Source organism: Neoarius graeffei, chromosome 16 (assembly GCF_027579695.1).
Source record: "Neoarius graeffei isolate fNeoGra1 chromosome 16, fNeoGra1.pri, whole genome shotgun sequence".
NCBI lineage: Eukaryota > Metazoa > Chordata > Actinopteri > Siluriformes > Ariidae > Neoarius > Neoarius graeffei.
In genome coordinates this window covers 69,925,998-69,946,504 of record NC_083584.1, presented here as the reverse complement: position 1 = coordinate 69,946,504, position 20,507 = coordinate 69,925,998, and the positions used below count along the sequence as shown (strand labels likewise).

At 40.4% G+C, this 20,507-nt stretch overlaps 1 protein-coding gene across 1 annotated transcript in view; it reads left to right on the top strand.

The window, feature by feature from the left end:
- Window positions 1-10,364: 10,364 nt before the first annotated feature.
- clcn2c (chloride channel 2c) overlaps window positions 10,365-20,507 on the top strand; it is a 213,933-nt gene continuing 203,790 nt past the window's right edge. The window contains exon 1 of the mRNA XM_060943402.1: window positions 10,365-10,804. Within this exon, the coding sequence (XP_060799385.1) occupies window positions 10,517-10,804 (288 nt within the window). The 5' untranslated portion in view covers window positions 10,365-10,516. The remainder of the gene's footprint in view (window positions 10,805-20,507) is intronic.

Sequence of the window (20,507 nt, the reverse complement as noted above, 5' to 3'; positions counted from 1 at the left end):
GAGACCATTTAGTGCTTTAAAGGTCAATAGTAGTATTTTATAGTCAATACGAAATTTGATTGGGAGCCAATGCAGTGTGGATAAGACAGGGGTGATGTGGTCATATTTTCCAGTTCTAGTAAGGACTCTTGCTGCTGCATTTTGAACTAACTGGAGCTTATTTATGCACTTATTGGAACATCCAGACAGTAAGGCATTACAATAATCCAACCTGGAGGTAACGAAAGCATGGACTAGTTTTTCTGCGTCACGCAATGACATTAAATTTCTTATCTTTGCAATATTTCTGAGATGAAAGAAAGCTATCCAGGTGATGTTATCTGGGTGAGACCAGCGCCTGGTGCTGGCTCTGTTGGGCCATGGCGAGGGCATGGATCAGGTCCTTGAAGGGGGAGGACTCCATGGGGCTGTTCTCTCCTGCGCTCTGTCCCGGGTTTCGGCACCACTGTAGCAAGTGTTCTAGGCGGGTGGAGCACAGAAGCATGGCAGGCCAGAACTGAGTTCTCAAAACTCATTTATTGTAGCTTTTCAGCTTTTAACTATACACGCATGCATGCACACACACAGGTACCCAGGTCGGGAGTAGCTCCCTTCCTCCGTGCTCCCTCTCCTCTTATAGGGCACGGTCACTGGGGAAGACACACAAACACAGGTTAATTCCGGTCAGGTGCAGTGATTCCGCCACTTACCTTCCCTGACTCCGCCCTCCATTCACAGACCGACGCTTGACCACGCCCCCGCTGCCACAGTCTCCAAATGCACAAATGGTGAAAGTTTGGTGAAATTCCTTTCATTAGTCTTCGAGATATCGCGTTCACAAGGTTTCGGGACGGACGCACGGACAGACAGACAACCTGAAAACATAATGCCTCCTGCACCTTACGGTGGTGGAGGCATAAAAATAGTAGTCTCAGGTACAATTAGTGCAGTTTTATAAGGAAGTGAGCTGTAGGTTTTACTGAGCATCTTGCAGAACCAGTCACAGTTCTTCTGGACACTTTGTCACACTTGCTTCTTGATTTTGCAGCAAAACCCAGTAGCCTTCATTATGTTTTCTTTTTTAATTTGAAAAGTGGTCTTTTACATAGTATGCTGCTCAAATACAAACATTTCTGTAACATTTAATTTTGTGCTGGAAAACGAACGTTTGGAACTCTAAAATGTTTCTGTATTGACTCGATAATGTAGAAGTCATAAAATAGAAATCTGTAACAAACTTTGAAAAAACAGGGTGCCTAAGACATTTGCACAGTTCTGTGTGTGTGTGTGTGTATATATATATATATATATATATATATATATATATATATATATACACACACACACACACGAGGGTAAGTCAAAAAGTTCTAAGACAAATCGAAAAAAATATTTATTATGAAAATAACAAAGCTATTTCTCCACATATCCTTCACAGTTCTGCAAGTGGTGTTTCCATTGGAGAATTCTTTCTTTGTGGAATTCTGGGGGATGTCTTTCACACCTTTTGAAATTATAACATCTGTCTTAGAACTTTTTGACTTATCCTCATATATATACTACACGGGTGGAAGTTGGGGGAATAGGGTTGGTGTGTGTGTGTGTGTATACACACACATACATATATAAGAGGGGAACTGTCAGGGCCTTCTAGGCCTTCAGAGAAGGCCCAAATATAGCAGCATTTCAAATGTTAAATTTACTTTCTTTCATTCTTTAATTTCTTTCAGAATTTCATTATTATTATTCTCTTCTAATTCGGCCTCATTTTCTATCAAATTTGCTTGAGAAATGAAAGGGTTACTGTCCTGAAAACATTAAAATAGAGTTATCCAATAAGATTTTTTTGTTTGTTGTCTCTAGGCTGGGTTGGGACAGAAGGCCAATGCAGTGTATGTTTATGGAGGAAGTGGCCAATGAATGAACCAGTCAGATTTTGATTTACAGTGGGAGGGACCAAAAATGTATTGTCCTAAACCTTCTCGAAGTCCAACGTGAGCTTAACCGTGAGTCAGTGCTGTCAGCGCTGCAGTGAAGTCACCTTCCAGGTGGTGTAGCGTTCATCAGTGGTGTTAGCAAATACTAAAAAAGTGGTCAAGCCAGTGCTATCGAGAGCAAGTAGCACAGGCTAACGACTGAGAAACTAAGATTTTTGTCTCCAAACTCTTCTTCCACGCATATGTAGCAATGTCATAATTTCATATGAATACATTTTTTTTTTATTTTCCCAAATCCCTCTATTTTAAAATATATGTTAATTTGTTGGGCTCTGTTAATGGTTAAACTATTGTTTCTGGTGGGATGTTACTTAGTGTAACACACCTGTGGACATTATCGTGATTGGGCTGTCTGGAAAGCGCTAGCTTCGTGAATCTTGCTTGGACAGTATTTATTAATACTGTATATTTTTTATTTTTCCCAAGACATGATGTTTATTTTTTGATGTAAGAATGTTTTGACACACATCCGCTCTTTGTATCGGATCAAATATATCAATTAGCATCGTAAAATTCCGTGCGAAAAGTCGAGTGTTGATCTGAGTAGTCATTTGGCTGGGTGCTAACTGGTGTATTATGCTGTCAGGATGCCAGAAGTCTTTCCCCTGTCTCCGTGTGTTGAGCGCCCTCTCATTCATTGTTTTCCAGAACAAATACTGACAGATCAACTCTTCACCTCCTCTGCATCATCTATTGGCCACACAGAGACTTTCAGTTATTATTAGAGTAACTGACTGGTTACAGTCGGTTACACACGCTCGCCCCAGTATTTTTCACTCAGATTTAAGTATGCATTTCCTAATGTAATTTACTTAGTTACTTTTAAAATCAACATTGACAGCTACACACAATGGAGCGACCTGGCACCCTGCCGCTAATCCCTTGCAAAATATTTTGCCCTGTTGCTTTTTTGGTGTGTCTGGCAAAATTTTGGCTGAGCTGAAGTCCTAGCTCTAATAGTAACAGTTCGCCACTGCTATATATATAATGTTCATTCCACATAAACTAATATATTTCAAGCATTTTTCTATTTTAATTATGATAATTATGGCCGACAGTGAAAAAAAAACAATATATTAGAATATTTCATTTTGAGTTTGAGTAAAACAGTATAAATACCATGTATCTCTCTGTCTAGTTTAGTACATGCAACCACAATCATGGGGAAGACTACTGACTTGACAGTTGTCCAGAAGATGATCACCAACAAAGAGGGTAAACCACAGAGGGTCACTGCTGAAAAGGCTGGCTGGAAACAGATGCCCAAGCAACAAGTTCTTGAATCAACTTTTCTTGACAAGCCTTAAGAGGCTTGTCAAGAAAAAGTAGATTCAAGAACTTGGGAGAGCTTCAGAAGGAGTGGACTGAGGCTGGTGTCAGTGCATCAAGAGCCAACATGCACAGATGTCTTCAGGAAAGGGGCTACAACTGTCACATTCCTTATATCAAGCCACTCCTGAACCAGAGACAACGTCAGAAGCATCTTACCTGGGCTAAGGAGAGAAAAGAACTGGACTGTTGTTCAGTGGTCCAAAGTCTTCTTTTCAGATGAAAGTAAATGTCGCATTTCATTTGGAAATCAAGGTCCTAGAGTCTGGAGGAAGAGGGACAGAATCCAAGGTATTTGAAGTCCAGTGTGAAGTTTCCACAGTCTGTCATGATTTGGGGCGCTATATCATCTACTGGTGTTGGTCCATTGTGTTTTATCAAGTCCAAAGTCAATGCAGAGTCTCCCAGGAGATTTTAGAGCACTTCATGCTCCCATCTGCTGACATACTTTATGGAGATGCCGATTTCCTTTTCCAGCTGGACTTAGCACCTGCTCACAGTGCCAAAACTTCTACAAAATGGTTTGCTGACCACGATATTACTGTGCTTGATTGGCCAGCCAACTCGCCTGACCTGAACCCCATAGAGAATCTATGGAGTACTGTCAAGAGAAGGATGAGAAACACCCGACCCAAAAATACAGACAAGCTGAAGGCCGCTATCAAAGCAACCTGGGCTTCAATAACGCCTCAGCAGCACCAGAAGCTGATCGCCTCCATGCCACCATGCCGCACTGATGCAGTAATTAATGGTAAAGGATTCCCAACCAAGTATTGAGTGTGTAAATGAACAAACTTTTCAAAAGTCAGAAATTTCTGTATTGTAAATCCTTTTTTTTTTTTAAATTGATCTTCAGAAATATTCTAATAATTTGAGATACTGGATTTCTGATTTTCATAAGCCATAATCATTAAAATTAAAACAAAAGCCTTGAAATATTTCATTTTATGTGTAATGAATATAAAATGAAAGTTTACCATTTTGAATTAAATGATGAAAAAATGAACTTTTTCACGATATTCTAATTGTTTGAGATGCACTCGTGTGTGTGTGTGTATACACACATATATACACACACACTACAGAGCCCTCCACAATTATTGGCACCCCTTGTATAGGTTAGAAAAAAATCCACCTTTTGGTGAAGTAGGTTCACACTGAAAAAATGAGAAAAGTAATTTATTATAGTCATATAAAAAAAGTCATATAAAAGTCTTTAATTGAAATACTTTTATTCAGAGAAAAACAAATCCCTCATTAAGAACTAAATATTAAAAAAAAAAAACGTGCCACTAATATTGGCCCCCCTGGAAATTATAGTGAACACAATGGAACTGAGTCATGTTTCCCATTTAAGTTGGACATGTTTAAGTTGATTGGAGTGTGTAGAAACTTTCAAGCTGTAATCCATGACTTCCTGATTAACAGGGGTACAAATATGAGGGGACACAGAGGCTAAATTCCCTTAGTCACTCATCAACATGGGAAAGATAAGATAACACACAAACCAAATGAAGTAGAAGTTTGTTGAAGTTCATCAGTCAGGGAATGGTTGTTAAAAACAACAACAACAACAAAAAAAACCCAGCTCCCTGCCTGAAAATGTCCATTTCTACTGTTAGGGCAATAATAAAAAAGTGGACACCAACTAGAACTGTTACAAACTTGCCCAGAAGAGGACCCAAGCTTATTTTGCCCCCATGTACAGTGAGGGAGGGTAAGAGAGTCAAACAAACTAACAAACAAACCCTGTTGGTGAATTACAAGAAAAAATAAAATATTGGGGTTTCCAAGTCTCCAAAACCACCATCAGACTCCGCCTCCATGCCAACAGATTATTTGGAAGGTTTGCCAGGAAAAAAAAAAAAAGCCTTTTCTGTCAAGTAACCACAAATGTAAGCACCTGAAGTTTGTGAAATGCTTCTACAACTTTGACTGGAACCATGTTCTATGCTCTGATGTCATAAAAATGGATTTTTTTTTGGCAATAAAGACTCAAGGTGGGTTTGGTGTAAAAAGAAGGATGGTGATAATGAAAATATCCCCATCTCAACTGTAAAATATGGTGGAAGTTCTGTGATGTTTTGGGGCCGTTTTTCTTCCAAAGGCCCTGGAAACCTTGAAGGTACATAGCATCATGGACTCCATGAAATACCAGGACATTTTGAATCACAATCTGGGTCATCATTAGATCTTCTAACAGGACAATGATCCTGTGCACATGCCCAAATCGACACAAAAATGGTTCCCTGAGCACAGAATCAAGCTTCTGCCATGACCATCTCAGTCCCCTGAGCTGAAACCCAGTAAAAACCTGTGGGGTGAGCTGAAGAGGAGAGAGCACAAGAGAGGGCCTAGGACTCTGGATGATCTGGAGAGGTTGTGTAAGAAGCTCTGTATCTCCAACCTTATAAAACATTATAGGAGAGACAGTGCTGTTTCACTGGCAAAGGGAGGTTGTAAAAAGTATTAAGTGCAAGGGTGCCAATAATAGTGGAACATTTATTTGTGTCAAAAATAGTTATTTCTTGATGATGGATTTGGTTTTCTCTGAATACATCTGTTGCAATTAAAGGTGGCGTTTTCTTTTTTTTTTTTCAGCGTGAGATGCAATGACTTTACCAAAAGGTGGATTTTTCCCTAACCCTTTTGACTAATCTTTACAAGGGGTGCCAATAATTGTGGAGGACACCGTGTGTGTGTTTGTTTAGAATCTGCAGTCGAGACAGACTTCTTTCAGAGTCAAAAATGTTTGTATGTGGAACTCAGATCTCAGAATCTTCTTTCCAAAAATATAAAGCTCTCAATTTTATAACTTAAGTTAATGAAGTTGTACAGCAACAGGATTTCAGGCAGTGAAGGAAAGTGTGTGTTATTGGAGCTCGGGGCCTGAGTATATGTTATTGGAGCTCGGGGCCTGAGTGTGTGTAAAAAACACTGCTCTAAGTGAACACACCAAACAAAGTCTGATCCTAAACCTGCCAAAGTGACATCTTATCAACAATGGGTTATAAACTGCCAGTGAGCAAAGTCAATAATTTAATGATAGTAAGCTGTAAAATGTCACTTCTGTAGATATACTAAATACAATAAACCTTTTAATGTTTCCAGTTTTAGTTTAACCAGCTAGCATGCATTATGTTTAATGAGGCAACTGTCTGAATGTCCAACACATTACAATCTATGTTGTACAAATGTGAAAAACAGTTTATTATTTACAGGATCAGATTTAGCTCCACTAACTCCACTGCCAGCATTACACTGTGGGAAAACACTGTAGATCAGGATATTGTGAATGATCAGTTGCAGACACATGAAATATTTAACAGACAGGACATCTCAGATACAGTCAAAATACAGCACAACAAAAGTACACATACAGTGATTTTATATATATATATATATATATATATATATATATATATATATATATATATATATTTATATATATAAATAAAGTCAACACATCCCTGTTAAAATGGGTGTATTTTTAGATGTATGCTTTTGGTCATTGTCACGCTGAAAGGATACCTGAATGTTTTGCACTAAAATCAAATGTTTTTTGGTGCTATTCATGATTCCCTCCACCTTGATAAAAGCCCCAGTTCTGGCTGAAGAAAAACAACCATAAAGCATGATGCTGCCACCACAGTGCTTCACCTTGGGCATGGTGTTCTTTTGATGTTCCAAAACATATCTTTCGGAATTATTATACATTTTGTAATTGTTCTCATCAGACCATAACACATTGTAGTTCATTGTTTAGGGTAATTTAGTTGGGCTTGGATATTTTTTGTGAGAAAGGGTTTCTGTCTAGCCACCTTACCCCATAGCCCAGACATGTGAATACAAGAGATTGTTGCCACATGCAGAGAGTAATCAGTACTTGTCAGATATTCCTGCTGCTCCTTTAAAGTGTATGTAATGCCTAATTGTAATGCTTTAAAATGAATATACTGCATATCATTAGTTATGACCAAAATGAATTAATAAAGCAGGGGGAAAAAATTCATTTTATTAGCAAGCACAAAACTGATTCAAGTGTTCAGCAGAACGATCACGTTGGTATTGGAGCAAAAAGAGCAAAAATGGTATTGGAGCAAAAAGAAACCCATTTATAAATGACATTTGATCTGACATTTGGAAGTTCGTCAATTCTACCATCTCTCTCTCTCTCTCTCTCTCACACACACGCAGTGCATCAGATACAGGATTATGAGCAACATTTACCTGCTTGCGACATCCGAGCTTATCATATTTGATGCACTTTAACAGGAAGAAAAATACACTTGTGCAATCATCATTAATTATTAACTGAAACATGTTAAATGCTCTCAGACTGCAATACTGCAACTCAATTTGTTTTTAGTTTTGTTCAGGAAAACATGATGAAAGGTAATCACCGCGTTCTGCACATCTCTCTCTCTCTCTCACGCACGCTACAGTGGAAGACTGTCATGAACTGAGTGAACTGGCAGTTTCTCGTCCTGGGGGCTCGAAAAGATAACCATTTACTCCAGAATATTCTTGATAATCATCTGCCCCTTCATCCAACATACAAGAATCCCAATCACTATCAGAATCCTCTCCAAAACGGGATTCCAGATTGAGACTGGTCTGCTGTGCACATGAACGAAATTGGTACCTGAATTGTTACACGTGTGACATCATGCACCCCTTCCGGTTCAGTCTTGGCAGATTCCATGAAAATCGGCTAATCTTAATGATTTTCCATCAATTTATGGTCTTTGGATCAGCCATGGTTCGAAAACACATGGTCAATCAACATAACGATTGTTGTTTTGTACAAGGAAAAAAGTGGAGTTTGGGGACATTACATACACTTTAATATTACCGCAGGTCTCTTGGCAACCCCCCTGCTAAGTTAGGTCTTGTCCTTTTATAAAACGGATCTCCTGTTCTTGGTGAGATCACTGTGGTGCTCCATTTTCTCCACTTGCTGATGATGGCCTGCATGGTTCCATAGTATATTTAACATTTTGGAAGTTATTTACATCCCTATCCTGTATAGAATGCCTTTGTACACTGGAACTAAGGCTACGTTCACACTGCAGGCTGAAGTGACTCAAATCCGATCTTTTCGCCCATATGTGACCTGTATCCGATCTTTTATTGACAATATGAACGACACAGATCCGATTTTTTCAAATCCGACCCAGGCCGTTTGGATATGTGGTCCTAATTCCGATTCCTATCTGCTCTTTTCATATGCGACTTCAGTCTGAACCGCCAGGTCGCATTCATCCGACTTACACGTCATCAACAAGCCACAAACGTCACTATTCTGCGCTGAAGTAGGCGGCGGGTCTCTCAAAAAAAGTTACAACAACATAGCGCATAATCACGGGCGCAGATAGAGGGTGGGACTCGTCCCACCCAGATTTAAATTCACCTCGTTCGGTCCCCCCCACTTATAGGGAGGAAAAAACGTCTATGCTGTCTTTCTTTGCATAAGGCAAACCTCACGGAAAAATCAAAAGACTAATTACCATTCGGTTTATTGAGGTGCACAGCAGTGTATACATAGTTGCAACAATTCACATAAAACAAAACAAAGACTGATATTCGGTTGGTTGAGCCGCGCAGACTGCACAGGTTGCGAGCTCGAGCTTGGTTGCTATGGTTACTAAGAACAAGTTTGACAGGCATATCGGGGTTGGTTTGCTGGCAGCTTTGTCCCCCCCAGTTCAAAAAACGTATCTGCGCCCCTGCGCATGACATCAATGCGAGGGACGCTTCGGGCTGTGAAGGTTCTGAATCTTCTCAATGGAAGGACGCAGAGGTTAGGGAGCTGATTTCCATTTGGGGGGATGCAGCTATTCAAGCTAGATTGGATGGGTCATACCGCAACCGGGCGGTTTTACTTCCGTAAACACTGGCCATGCTCACGGCGTGTGACGTCGTCGTATCCTGCAATGCGCATGCGTAACACTTTTAGGTCGCTTTTCGTTCATACCGAGGATCACATACAAGTCGCATATATTTGTTAATGTGAACGACCTCACAAAAAAATCGGATTTCACAAAAAAATCGGAATTGAGCATTAAGCCTTGCAGTGTGAACGTAGCCTAAGAGGCCCAAACCTGTTCCATCATGACAATGCTTATGTGCCCTTACCTCAACCTCACCTTCGGTATGAACTGCGGTGCTGACTGCACCCCAAACCTCCTCACTCGACATCAGTGCCTGACCTCACTCACACTCCTGTAGCTGAATAAACACAAATCCACACAGCTATGCTCCAAAATCTAGTGGAAAGCTTTCTCAGAAGAGTGGAGCTGCTTATCACAGTGAAGGGAGAATAAATCAGGAATGGGATTTTCCTGACAAGCACATAAGGGTGTGCTGGTCAGGGTGCGCATGCGCATACTTTTTCATATAGTGTTCACCTTAATCACAGTAGCTCCTCTCAACATTTTTCCCAGGATCTCGTTAAAAATATCCAAGACAGTTTATTAACCTAATACATGTTGGATTGGAAATCCAATATACAGAAATTCAGGGTTTCCCCACAACTATTCACTCTTCATCATCAATAAAATGCCAAGATTGGATTATTTCAACCAAATTAAAACAAATCCACTTAAATGCAGTCTGAAGCTGTATATTAGGTTTAGGTGACACATATCTCGAACTTTAACATGATTTCTTTTCTAGTAAGATGACAAGCGGCTTCACCGAAAACTGAGTAAAGTGTTAGCATTAGCTAGCAAACAAGCAACAGAAACTTTTGTTTGTAGTCTCTCTCTCTGTGTGTTAACGATCAGAAACAGCCTAGACGTTTTATTACTTCCACTAAAATGTCCGTATCCGGTACTGAAGTAAACTTTAACACGAACCGACTCACAACCCGTTTCACAGGTCTGAGGTAAACGCTAACAGGCAGCAAGAGAGCGCGGAGCTGCTCGCGCTACAGAAAACTTCAGCGAGCGGACTGTACCATCGTAGGGGGGGGAGGGGTGAAGAAAGGAAGCGAGAGGAAACTTTGGCTTCGTCCAAAACAGCGCATTGCTGTGTTACAAAAGTGTGACAGATTAGTGCGCGGCCCAAACTGGCTCACTCACTTTGTAGTGCGGTAGTGTGCGGTTTTAGACGTAACCTCTGATTTCCGCCGTAGTCCCGCCTTGGCTCGCGTGAGGAAACGGGACTATTTGCGGAATATAAAAGATGATCAAACTCCGGCTTGCGTTATGCAACAGTCAGTCTTTGTTGACTGCCATCGCGTGACGCGCGCGCCAACTTTATGGCACGGTTTGGTACATAAATCCCCGGTGTCAGCGCGTGCCCGTGCTCAGCGCGTGCCCTGCCGTGTGTCGTGTTGGGCTTCGCTTCGTGTCCCGAGCTCCGGTGTATGTGTGCGCGCGCGGCTCAGTCTCTCTCTACTCGTTTGTTGTGCCGGTTTCCGCGAGCGTGCGTGCGACACCGCCATGGCCGGAGACGGTACCGATCAGCGCGCGCTGCAGTACGAGCAAACTTTGGTGAGTTCAGTGAAGTTTCCACTCCACTGCGCGAGCGCTCCCGCACTAATGGGTTCACTCTGCGCGCGCGTATGGGGGTTATTACTCTCTTGTTTTTTTTTTTTGTTTTGTTTTGTTTACAAACTTCTCCATCTGTTACGGCGCGTGGATTGGAGTCAGTGCTGAAATCTTAATTTTATTTATTTTATTTATTTTGTTTCTTGTTTATCTACTTCTGTATTTGTTGCTGGTGTAGTTTATTTATAGCATATTTGTAGGCTTATTTATTCTGTCTTTTTTGATACATTATTTTTTTTTTTACCTGAGTTGTTCATTTATCTATTATGTCTTTTTTTTTTTTTTTGCTCAATTTTTTCTTTTTTATTGCATTGTTTTTGCCCAGTCCTTTTTGTTTACTCTTCCCTTTTTACTCACGTGTGTGTGTGTGTGTGTGTGTGTGTGATCTATATAATATTCTTCCCTTTACTCACGTGTGTGTGTGTGTGTGTGTATATATATATATATATATATATATATATATATATATATATATATAATCTCATTATCTCTAGCCGCTTTATCCTGTTCTACAGGGTCGCAGGCAAGCTGGAGCCTATCCCAGCTGACTACGGGCGAAAGGCGGGGTACACCCTGGACAAGTCGCCAGGTCATCACAGGACTGACACATAGACACAGACAACCATTCACACTCACATTCACACCTACGGTCAATTTAGAGTCACCAGTTAACCTAACCTGCATGTCTTTGGACTGTGGGGGAAACCGGAGCACCCGGAGGAAACCCACGCGGACACGGGGAGAACATGCAAACTCCACACAGAAAGGCCCTCGCCGGCCCCGGGGCTCGAACCCAGGACCTTCTTGCTGTGAGGCGACAGCGCTAACCACTACACCACCGTGCCGCCCCTATATATATATATATATATATATATATATATATAATTATTTGTCACAATGTCATCTTTTATTGCTTTTGATTTATTATTATTATTGTTCTTAAGTTTTATTATTATTACATTTCACCTGTTTTTTTTGGATCCACTCCTCCTCCTCCTCCTAGGGCTTTCGAGATAGAGATAGTGTTCCAACACTGAAACATAGGGCCCAATCTGGAATGGCGTTTTTGTTAAAATGGTTGCACTAACCCTTGTCGTTCGTTCGGTATTCCCGTTTTTTGGCAAAATTCCGTGCCATTGAAATGAATGGGTAGAACTTTGGAGAAATGTCATAAGGAGCTCCTCCACTCGAGATGTTAGAGTGGAAGCAGCAGAAAAAAAAATTTAAAACTGCGATTTTACAGCCAAAATCCATGTTTTAAACCCTGTAAAACCTCCTGAATTAAATTGAAAAACATATCGTGCAGTGAAATCTCCCTTCAAAATGATGTGAAAGAGACTTTGAGCCAGAGAAGGAGTGAGAGGTGTTGACCAATCCTTCTTTTAAAGCATGACGATGTGTATTGGTGGGGATAGTGATTGGGTGAGAGAGAAACACAGAGGGAGGGAGAGAGAGAGAAGCAGAGAATGTGGCTTCATTTGAGCAAGCACACTCCAGCAGTTTCTGCAGAGGAAATGCAATCTTGTTCATCCATTTGTTCGTTATCTACACTGCTTATCCGTTGTGGGTGAACTGGGGCGGAGCCCAGTTGACTTTGGGTGAGCAGTGGGGTTCACCCTGGACAGGTCACATGTAGGGAAACCTACATGGGGACAAGGAGAACCTGGAAACTCTGCCCCAGGTGACTGGTACAAACCTAGAACCTTCTTGCTGTGAGGTGATGGTGCTGACCGCTGCACCTCTGTCCCACCACTTTGTTTATTATCTTTTATTTACTTCTTTCTTTGCCATTGATTTATTATATATTAGATCAGTCTTTCTTTATATACTTTTTACTAACTGCTTGCATCTATCCATCCATTTTTTTTTCTCCTAGTGGATTGTGTGTGAGGTAAATGAGCTAAACACATCTAAATCCCTCAGTTTTCAGTTTCCCACTCCCAAAATGTCTGACTTAAACTCCTGACTTCAGACTGCTGACTCCCACAGCCCTGCTCCACCACACACATCCTCCACTCACGGTGATCGGTTGATGTTCCTTGTGTACAATGGAACATAAAGATTTTAGTGAATAAAGTTCCATGTTGTCAAACTGTTGAATAAAAGTTTGTGAACAGCGAGACTTTTGACCAGCTGACTTGTTTACTGTTTGCTCAGAGTAGGGCCAGGGCTCTACGCTAACTTTGAGACATGGTTGCCCATTCGGGCAACCATTTGTAGAAATCTGGTTGCCCGAACTCAGAATATGGTTGCCCAAATATTACATATATATTTTTTTTAATTTATTATTCAACCTTCTCAGATGCTGTCTGTATCAACAAGCATTGACACTAGCGCCCCGTGTGAGTAATGCGGTAATTAGTCATGTAGTGAAGGACATACCAATATTCAGTCCTCCCAGGATATCGCGGGCCTTTTTTGTGATTGTTGCGGGCTAAAATGTCTGTTGCGGTTTTTTTTTCCAAAAAATTGCGATGAAAGTTGCGGTGTTTTTTAGGTTTTTGTTGTGATTACATTGCGGGAGGAAGTGACAGTTGCGAGAAATTGTTGCGATTTTCTCTTTTTGTGATTAAAATTGAGTGATATGTTCAATATTAAGTTATTACTGAAAAACTATTGATTAAAAAAACAAAGACACTGAGAAATGGTCCTATAAACAACTTTACCAATATAAAAGATTACCAGGACTACAAAAATGCAGAAAAATAGTAGCCTAGTAAACTAGACCCACCCGCCTAGCGGCCAAAAATATTTTTTGCCTAGCGAATGGGTCTAGCCTCGCACCATATAAACAAAAACACCCCGGGCATCAAATCGTGCCCGCCAATCACAGCGCAAGGTTTTTGTTTGGATTCTTTGGGCGGGCTTTTGCAGGAGTGACGACAAAGCTGCGCGACGCTGGAGAAAGCACAACAGGGAAGATGGCTACGGGCTAGTGAACAGCGCGCGTTTGACTCCGCTTTGGAATCAGTTTTAGAAGAATTAGACTTGGAGTTTTCATTGAAACATGAGCAGGAAGAGGCTCTCCGCTCATTCCTTTTCAAGAAGGACGTTTTCGCTGTTTTGCCAACCGGCTATGGCAAAAGTCTGATCTACCAGCTGGCTCCGCTCGTAGCCAAAAGGATGGGCTAGTTTGTGCAGTACAAAGAATTAATAAACAGCTTTGAAACATTACTTTTTGATTGTTTCTTATTTTCCCGTTATTTTAAATTTAAGGGAAATTATTTCACCAAACACCACTAAATAAAAACTCTCAAAAACAGTTTAAGCAAACCCTTGAAAAACACTTGGAAAAAAAATGTGTATGTGGTACAGACTCCAAACTTGTGGTCATTATCTCCAAACTTCTTAATATCTAGAACCTGTTTATTAATTAATACGCATTTTGAAAAATTTATTTCAAGGTCTCCCCCACTGCTTTCTGTCGCTCTGACTACGTCACAGTCACTGTTGCGCTGATTGGTCAGAGCGTTGGCCTATACGCACAGAGACAGTTTGAAAGACAGCGGTTTGTTCCTCCTACCTGCTTCGGAAATGTCTACGGATCGAGGCCAGACTAAATATTCACATTTAGTCTGGCTTGCCAGGCTAGAAAAATAGGCTTTACTTATCCAAATGCACCTGTTGGTTCAAAAGTTAAAGTGCATAGAACCTCACAGCACAACATGAAGTTACCTTAAAATATAATATAAATGCCTCCGCTTTCGTGTAAGGAAAAAAAACTATTAATACTAGTACTGTGTGCAGGCAGTCTCTCCTGAAGACTAAATTAAACAATTATAAACTAATAAAATAAATGGCTCAGGCTTCATAGAAGAAAAAAATAATTTGAACAGAATCTCACAGTATGATGCTGAAGCTGCCTAAACAATGGAAAATAAAATACCATTTTGGCAAAAATGTTGGCATCCATTAATTTCTTGTATTAAAAGGATAGTTCGGGATTTTTGACATGAATCTGTATGGCATCCCCATCAATAGTGTCATGCAAACACACTGACTTACCCCTGACAGCATCCTGTGAGTCCAGTTCTTGTCCAGTTTTGGTCCAGACAAAAGTAGTCCGGCAAGTTTGTTGGGGTCACGAAAGTAAAACGTTTTTCGTCTCAAAACAGTACGTGTTCAAAAGAATGATATATTTGCATCACAAAACCGTTGCCAAATAAAAAGTCAGACCTCGAAATCGCTTGGCACTATTTTCTCTCCCTTCTTATCACTGCGCGCTGCCGCCAGGTGACAGCCACGGCTGTTTCATTCATTGTTTTAGTGATGGGAATTTCGGCTCTTTTTCGGGAGCCGGCTCTTTCGGCTCCCAAACGGCTCCTGAGATTTTATTTTTGATTTAATTGCTGCAATTAACTAGTTAATTAATTACATTATTATTTATATTTTATCAATAGGATGTTTTCCATTTTATTTTTTGGTTTTTGTAGCCATTGTAAAGCTTTGTAAAGTATAGCAGTGTAACAATGTTCTAGCTAAAGAAATAAAACTTACTTACAATTAAATTATTTTCTCACAAACATAATGCAAAACTGTGTTATTACCAATATAAAATACACAGAAGACATCAACTGTTTATCCTTTATGGCTTTTTCACACTCGACCTTGAACAAAATGCCAAAAAATAAATTATGAAGTATAAATCAGGCCTAAGAAACTATGAAGCAAAGTTGGAAATTATTTTAAGAAACACAGAACAATGTGCAACAAAATATGTGGCACCTTGAGCGCATGGAAAAAGAGAAAAAAGTGCCGCACTCTGCTCCACCAGTAATGAGAAGCCGCTGGAACAGCAAATATGCTCCTGTTATAATGACTGCTGTCTCGTTGTATACCGCAGATTAATCTGGCCATGCCAAGGCGGTTGCCGACCGAACCTGTCAATTTATGAGCGACAATTTTATATCATGAGCTTTAGGAATTCACGGCAACAAAACAATGATCATGGTTGTCAAATAGACAATCGTCCTTCAGCTGAACTGAACTCTCTCTCTCTGAGGCACCTAAGGACAAAAAACTAATTCGGCTCCCCAACTCTGCTCCCACCGAAGAGCCGGCTCCCGTCATTCACTTCAAAGAGCCGGCTCTTTGAACTGGATCGTTCGCGACCGACACATCACTACATTTGTTTACTGCTAGCAAAGTTAGCGACAACATGTCTGACTATGACGGTGAAATGTGTGCGGAGATTCAGCCACATCTTTGTTGCTACAGCCTGGATAGTCGCAAGTGCGCACCATTTTCACAAATATATTATTGTATAGGTTATAGAAGGTGATAAATTTATCGCTGTTCTTGCTCTCAAATTAGCTTGTTAGCGCCGCTGATCTGAACTCCTAATCACTGCCAAACAATGGGAAAGGTGTTGATTCCTGCGCAGATGTCAACATGACAGCGCGCAGTGATACCGAGGGAGAGAAAATAGTGCCAAGCGATTTCGAGGTCTGACTTTTTATTTGGCAACGGTTTTGTGATGCAAATATATCACTCTTTTGAACACACACTGTTTTGAGACGAAAAATGTTTTACTTTCGTGACCCCAACAAACTTGCCGGACTACTTTTCGTCTGGACCAAAACTGGACAAGAACTGGACTCACAGGATGCTGTCAGGGGTAAGTCAGTGTGTTTGCACGACACTATTGATAGGGATGCCATACAGATTCATGTCAAAAATCCTGAACTATCCCTTTAAGTAAAAAAAAATAATGTAAAGTGCACACAGTCCTTCACTGTAAACATAACACACTTTCAGTAACAGAATTTAAACCTACATAAACACTGACTCGCACATCATGCAGTGTTGCCAGATACTGCTGACGTTTTCCAGCCCAAAATATGTTCAAAACCCACCAAAATGCACCTAAAACCGCCCAATCTGGCAACACTGCGCACATGCTGCTTCTCTTGAACGGATACAGGGAAGTAAGGCGGAAGGTAGTTTGTCGAAGTCACCTCAAGACGACGCCAACGATTGGTCAAATTTGCGGGAAAGTTGCGGTGATTGGATGTAATTGCAACACCGCCCTGAATTCACGGGGATTGGTTGAATTTGTGTTGAAGTTGCAAATCGCAACATCGCGAAATCCTGGAGGGTCTGAATAGAACACTGAATATGCACTACGCGATAATTATTAGCAATGGGAAACTGCATTGCGAGCCCGCGATGTGCAAATGTGAATTCCGCTAGTTGTTGAACATCCCATAATGATAACATGGATGCGGTCTTTCCGAGTCAAACAATCGCAAATCGTGATGGAATTTCATCATAATATGAATGAATAAACATCGTTTTTCACGCAAGTTGACATATTTGGGTAGTTGCCTGATCGGGCAAGCATTTGTGAGAGTCTGGTTGTCCGAATCTGTTGAATGGTTGCCCCGGGCAATCGGGCTACTGTTAATGTCGAGCCCTGAGGGCTGGGAGAATATCATGACATAATATCTAAACCATGATCAGTCATGTTACAGTACACTTTTCTGAGACAATGATTTTTTTTTTTTTTTATTGCAAACTGATCAGAAGTAACTGATTTGGTGCTGAAATTTTGTATTCAATCTTAAATTTTTTGACATCTAACTCTTTTCTGTGTTAAATGATCTCTCACACACAGTGTTTAGTCAAAATTGTTAACACGAATGGATTTTTTTCGCCTGCAGATAGACGTACTGTTGTGTGTGTTTTTTTTTTTTTTTTTTGTGTTGAACATAATGGCGAACAGGTTGAGGGCGTCCTGTAAATTATCTTGCTTATATGATGTCTGTTGTTTGAATAAATGGTTTCTACCATTTAAGTGTTAATGCAATTTTGACCAACCCTGTGTGTGTGTGTGTGTGTGTGTGTGTGTGTGTATATATATATATATATATATATATATATATATATATATATATATATATATATATATATATATATATAATATACAATTTATTTATTTTTAATATAAACATGACTTTCTCTGGTAGTTTCAGTAAACCTGAATATCATGATGCATATTGTGTATTGTACAAAAGCCTGTGATGCATTTTTGTTTTGATGTATCGCCCTGACCTAGAGGTAAGGGATTGGTCAGGATGCTCACAGGGCATTAGAACAATTATGGTTGTTTTAAAGGGCTTGTTTGCATATAGCAGCCTTATCTGAGATCAGTAAGAAAATCAGTATCACAGTACTGACACTGGCCTATCGACTAACCATCATTTAGATACATTTGTCTTTGTTTTGTTTGCTTGTTTGTTTTGTTCTGTTGCATTTTTTTCATGCAGTGTTGGTGTGTGCATGCATGCGCATGTGTGTATGGGCACATAATCCTTTGTGTTTGTCTAGTTAGAGTTGACAGGCTGCATTTCTGTGCAGGAGCTCAAGCTGCTATGGAACGAGCGGTCTCCAACACACACACACACACACACACACACAGTGCCTTTGTCTTGCAGCTGGTGTGTGTGAGAGTGAGTGCATGCTGAAATGTTCCACAGTTTGTCAGTGATGCTTTCTGTATGCTGAAGCCTCCCACAGGTTCTCATATGATGCTGACAAGTTTCTATGCAGCAAGGCATTATGGGTAGGACTGTTCCAAAACTGGGAATATTTTAAATAAATGTATTTTTATCTAGAGTTCTTACTAGAATGTTGTTCGTTTTAATGAAACACAAATAAAACTTGTTTTAAAAGTTGTCTTCATTAGCGTTTCTTACAATGCTGTTGGCTTCTGGACTCTGAGTGGTCAGAAGGTGCTGATTAATCTTCTCTCGTGATGGTGTATACATGGTGTTGTGTAATAAGTCAGGAGCTAAGTTTACTAAAATTCAGTCTACTGTGATGAAATCAAAGCTGTGCCCTTGTGTGCCTTTTGCTCACATCCATCCATCCCTTTTTTCCTCATGAAATCTGTGTGTAAGGTAAATGATCTAAATACAAAAATCCCTCAGTTTTCAATTTTTCACTCTCAACCTGAGACTTCAGAACTCCCATCCTTTAAACTCCTGACTTCAGACTGCTGACTCTGAAATCGTCAAAAATAGACTCGTAAAACTTTCATTCTCCAAGCTCTTTGTAGGTCTCAGATCTGATCACTCCTTGTGGCGGAAGGCCATAAGTGTGTGTGGAGGGCATCAAAGTGAGATCATATCAAATGTTTGATGTTTTGCCGACATTGTTTTCCTGTATACACCACTATCTGTTTTATAGTTCTAGTTTAGTCCTTTAACAGAAAACTGAAGGTTCTTTGTTTCCACATCATGCAGGAGCGCCTTCATTCACACTGAGGGTGTGTTTTAATAGGGTTGCATATTGGCACAAATGCCCTGATTTTATTAGATTCTGATTCGCAAGCTAATGATTTGATTCAATCTGATGCGATTTGATTCTGATTGGGTATGAATGAGGTGTGAAATGGTATACATCAGGTTTCCATGTTTGGTCTGTTTAATCTGGTTATCTTTTTAATCATGGAGGAAGTCAGGTTTATTTGTATAGTGCTTTTAACAATATGTTTTGTCATAAAGCAGCTTTACAGAAAATAAAGACTTTTAAACATGAGCTAACTTTATCTCCAGTGAGCAAGCCTGTGGCAACGGTAGCAAAGAAACTCCCTCAGATGACATGAGGAAGAAACCTCAAGAGGAACCAGACTCAAAAGGGAACCCATCCTCATTTGGGTGATAGCGCAATTATAAATAACTTGCTTCTATAGCAGTGTCCTATAGAGTCACAAAATACAACCCCGATTCCAAAAAAGTTGGGACAAAGTACAAATTGTAAATAAAAACGGAATGCAATGATGTGGAAGTTTCAAAATTCCATATTTTATTCAGAATAGAACATGGATGACATATCAAATGTTTAAACCGAGAAAATGCATCATTTAAAGAGAAAAATTAGGTGATTTTAAATTTCATGACAACAACACATCTCAAAGTTGGGACAAGGCCATGTTTCCCACTGTGAGACATCCCCTTTTCTCTTTACAACAGTCTGTAAATGTCTGGGGACTGAGGAGACAAGCTGCTCAAGTTTAGGGATAGGAATGTTAACCCATTCTTGTCTAATGTAGGATTCTAGTTGCTCAACTGTCTTGGGTCTTTTTTGTCGTATCTTCCATTTTATGATGCGCCAAATGTTTTCTATGGGTGAAAGATCTGGACTGCAGGCTGGCCAGTTCAGTACCCGGACCCTTCCTCTACGCAGCCATGATGCTGTAATTGATGCAGTATGTGGTTTGGCATTGTCATGTTGGAAAATGCAAGGTCTTCCCTGAAAGAGATGTTGTCTGGATGGGAGCATATGTTGCTCTAGAACCTGGATATACCTTTCAGCATTGATGGTGTCTTTCCAGATGTGTAAGCTGCCCATGCCACATGCACTAATGCAACCCCATACCATCAGAGATGCAGGCTTCTGGACTGAGCACTGATAACAACTTGGGTCATCCTTCTCCTCTTTAGTCCGAATGACACGGCGTCCCTGATTTCCATAAAGAACTTCAAATTTTGATTCGTCTGACCACAGAACAGTTTTCCACTTTTCCACAGTCCATTTTAAATGAGCCTTGGCCCAGAGAAGACGTCTGCGCTTCTGGATCATGTCTAGATATGGCTTCTTCTTTGAACTATAGAGTTTTAGCTGGCAACGGCAGATGGCACGG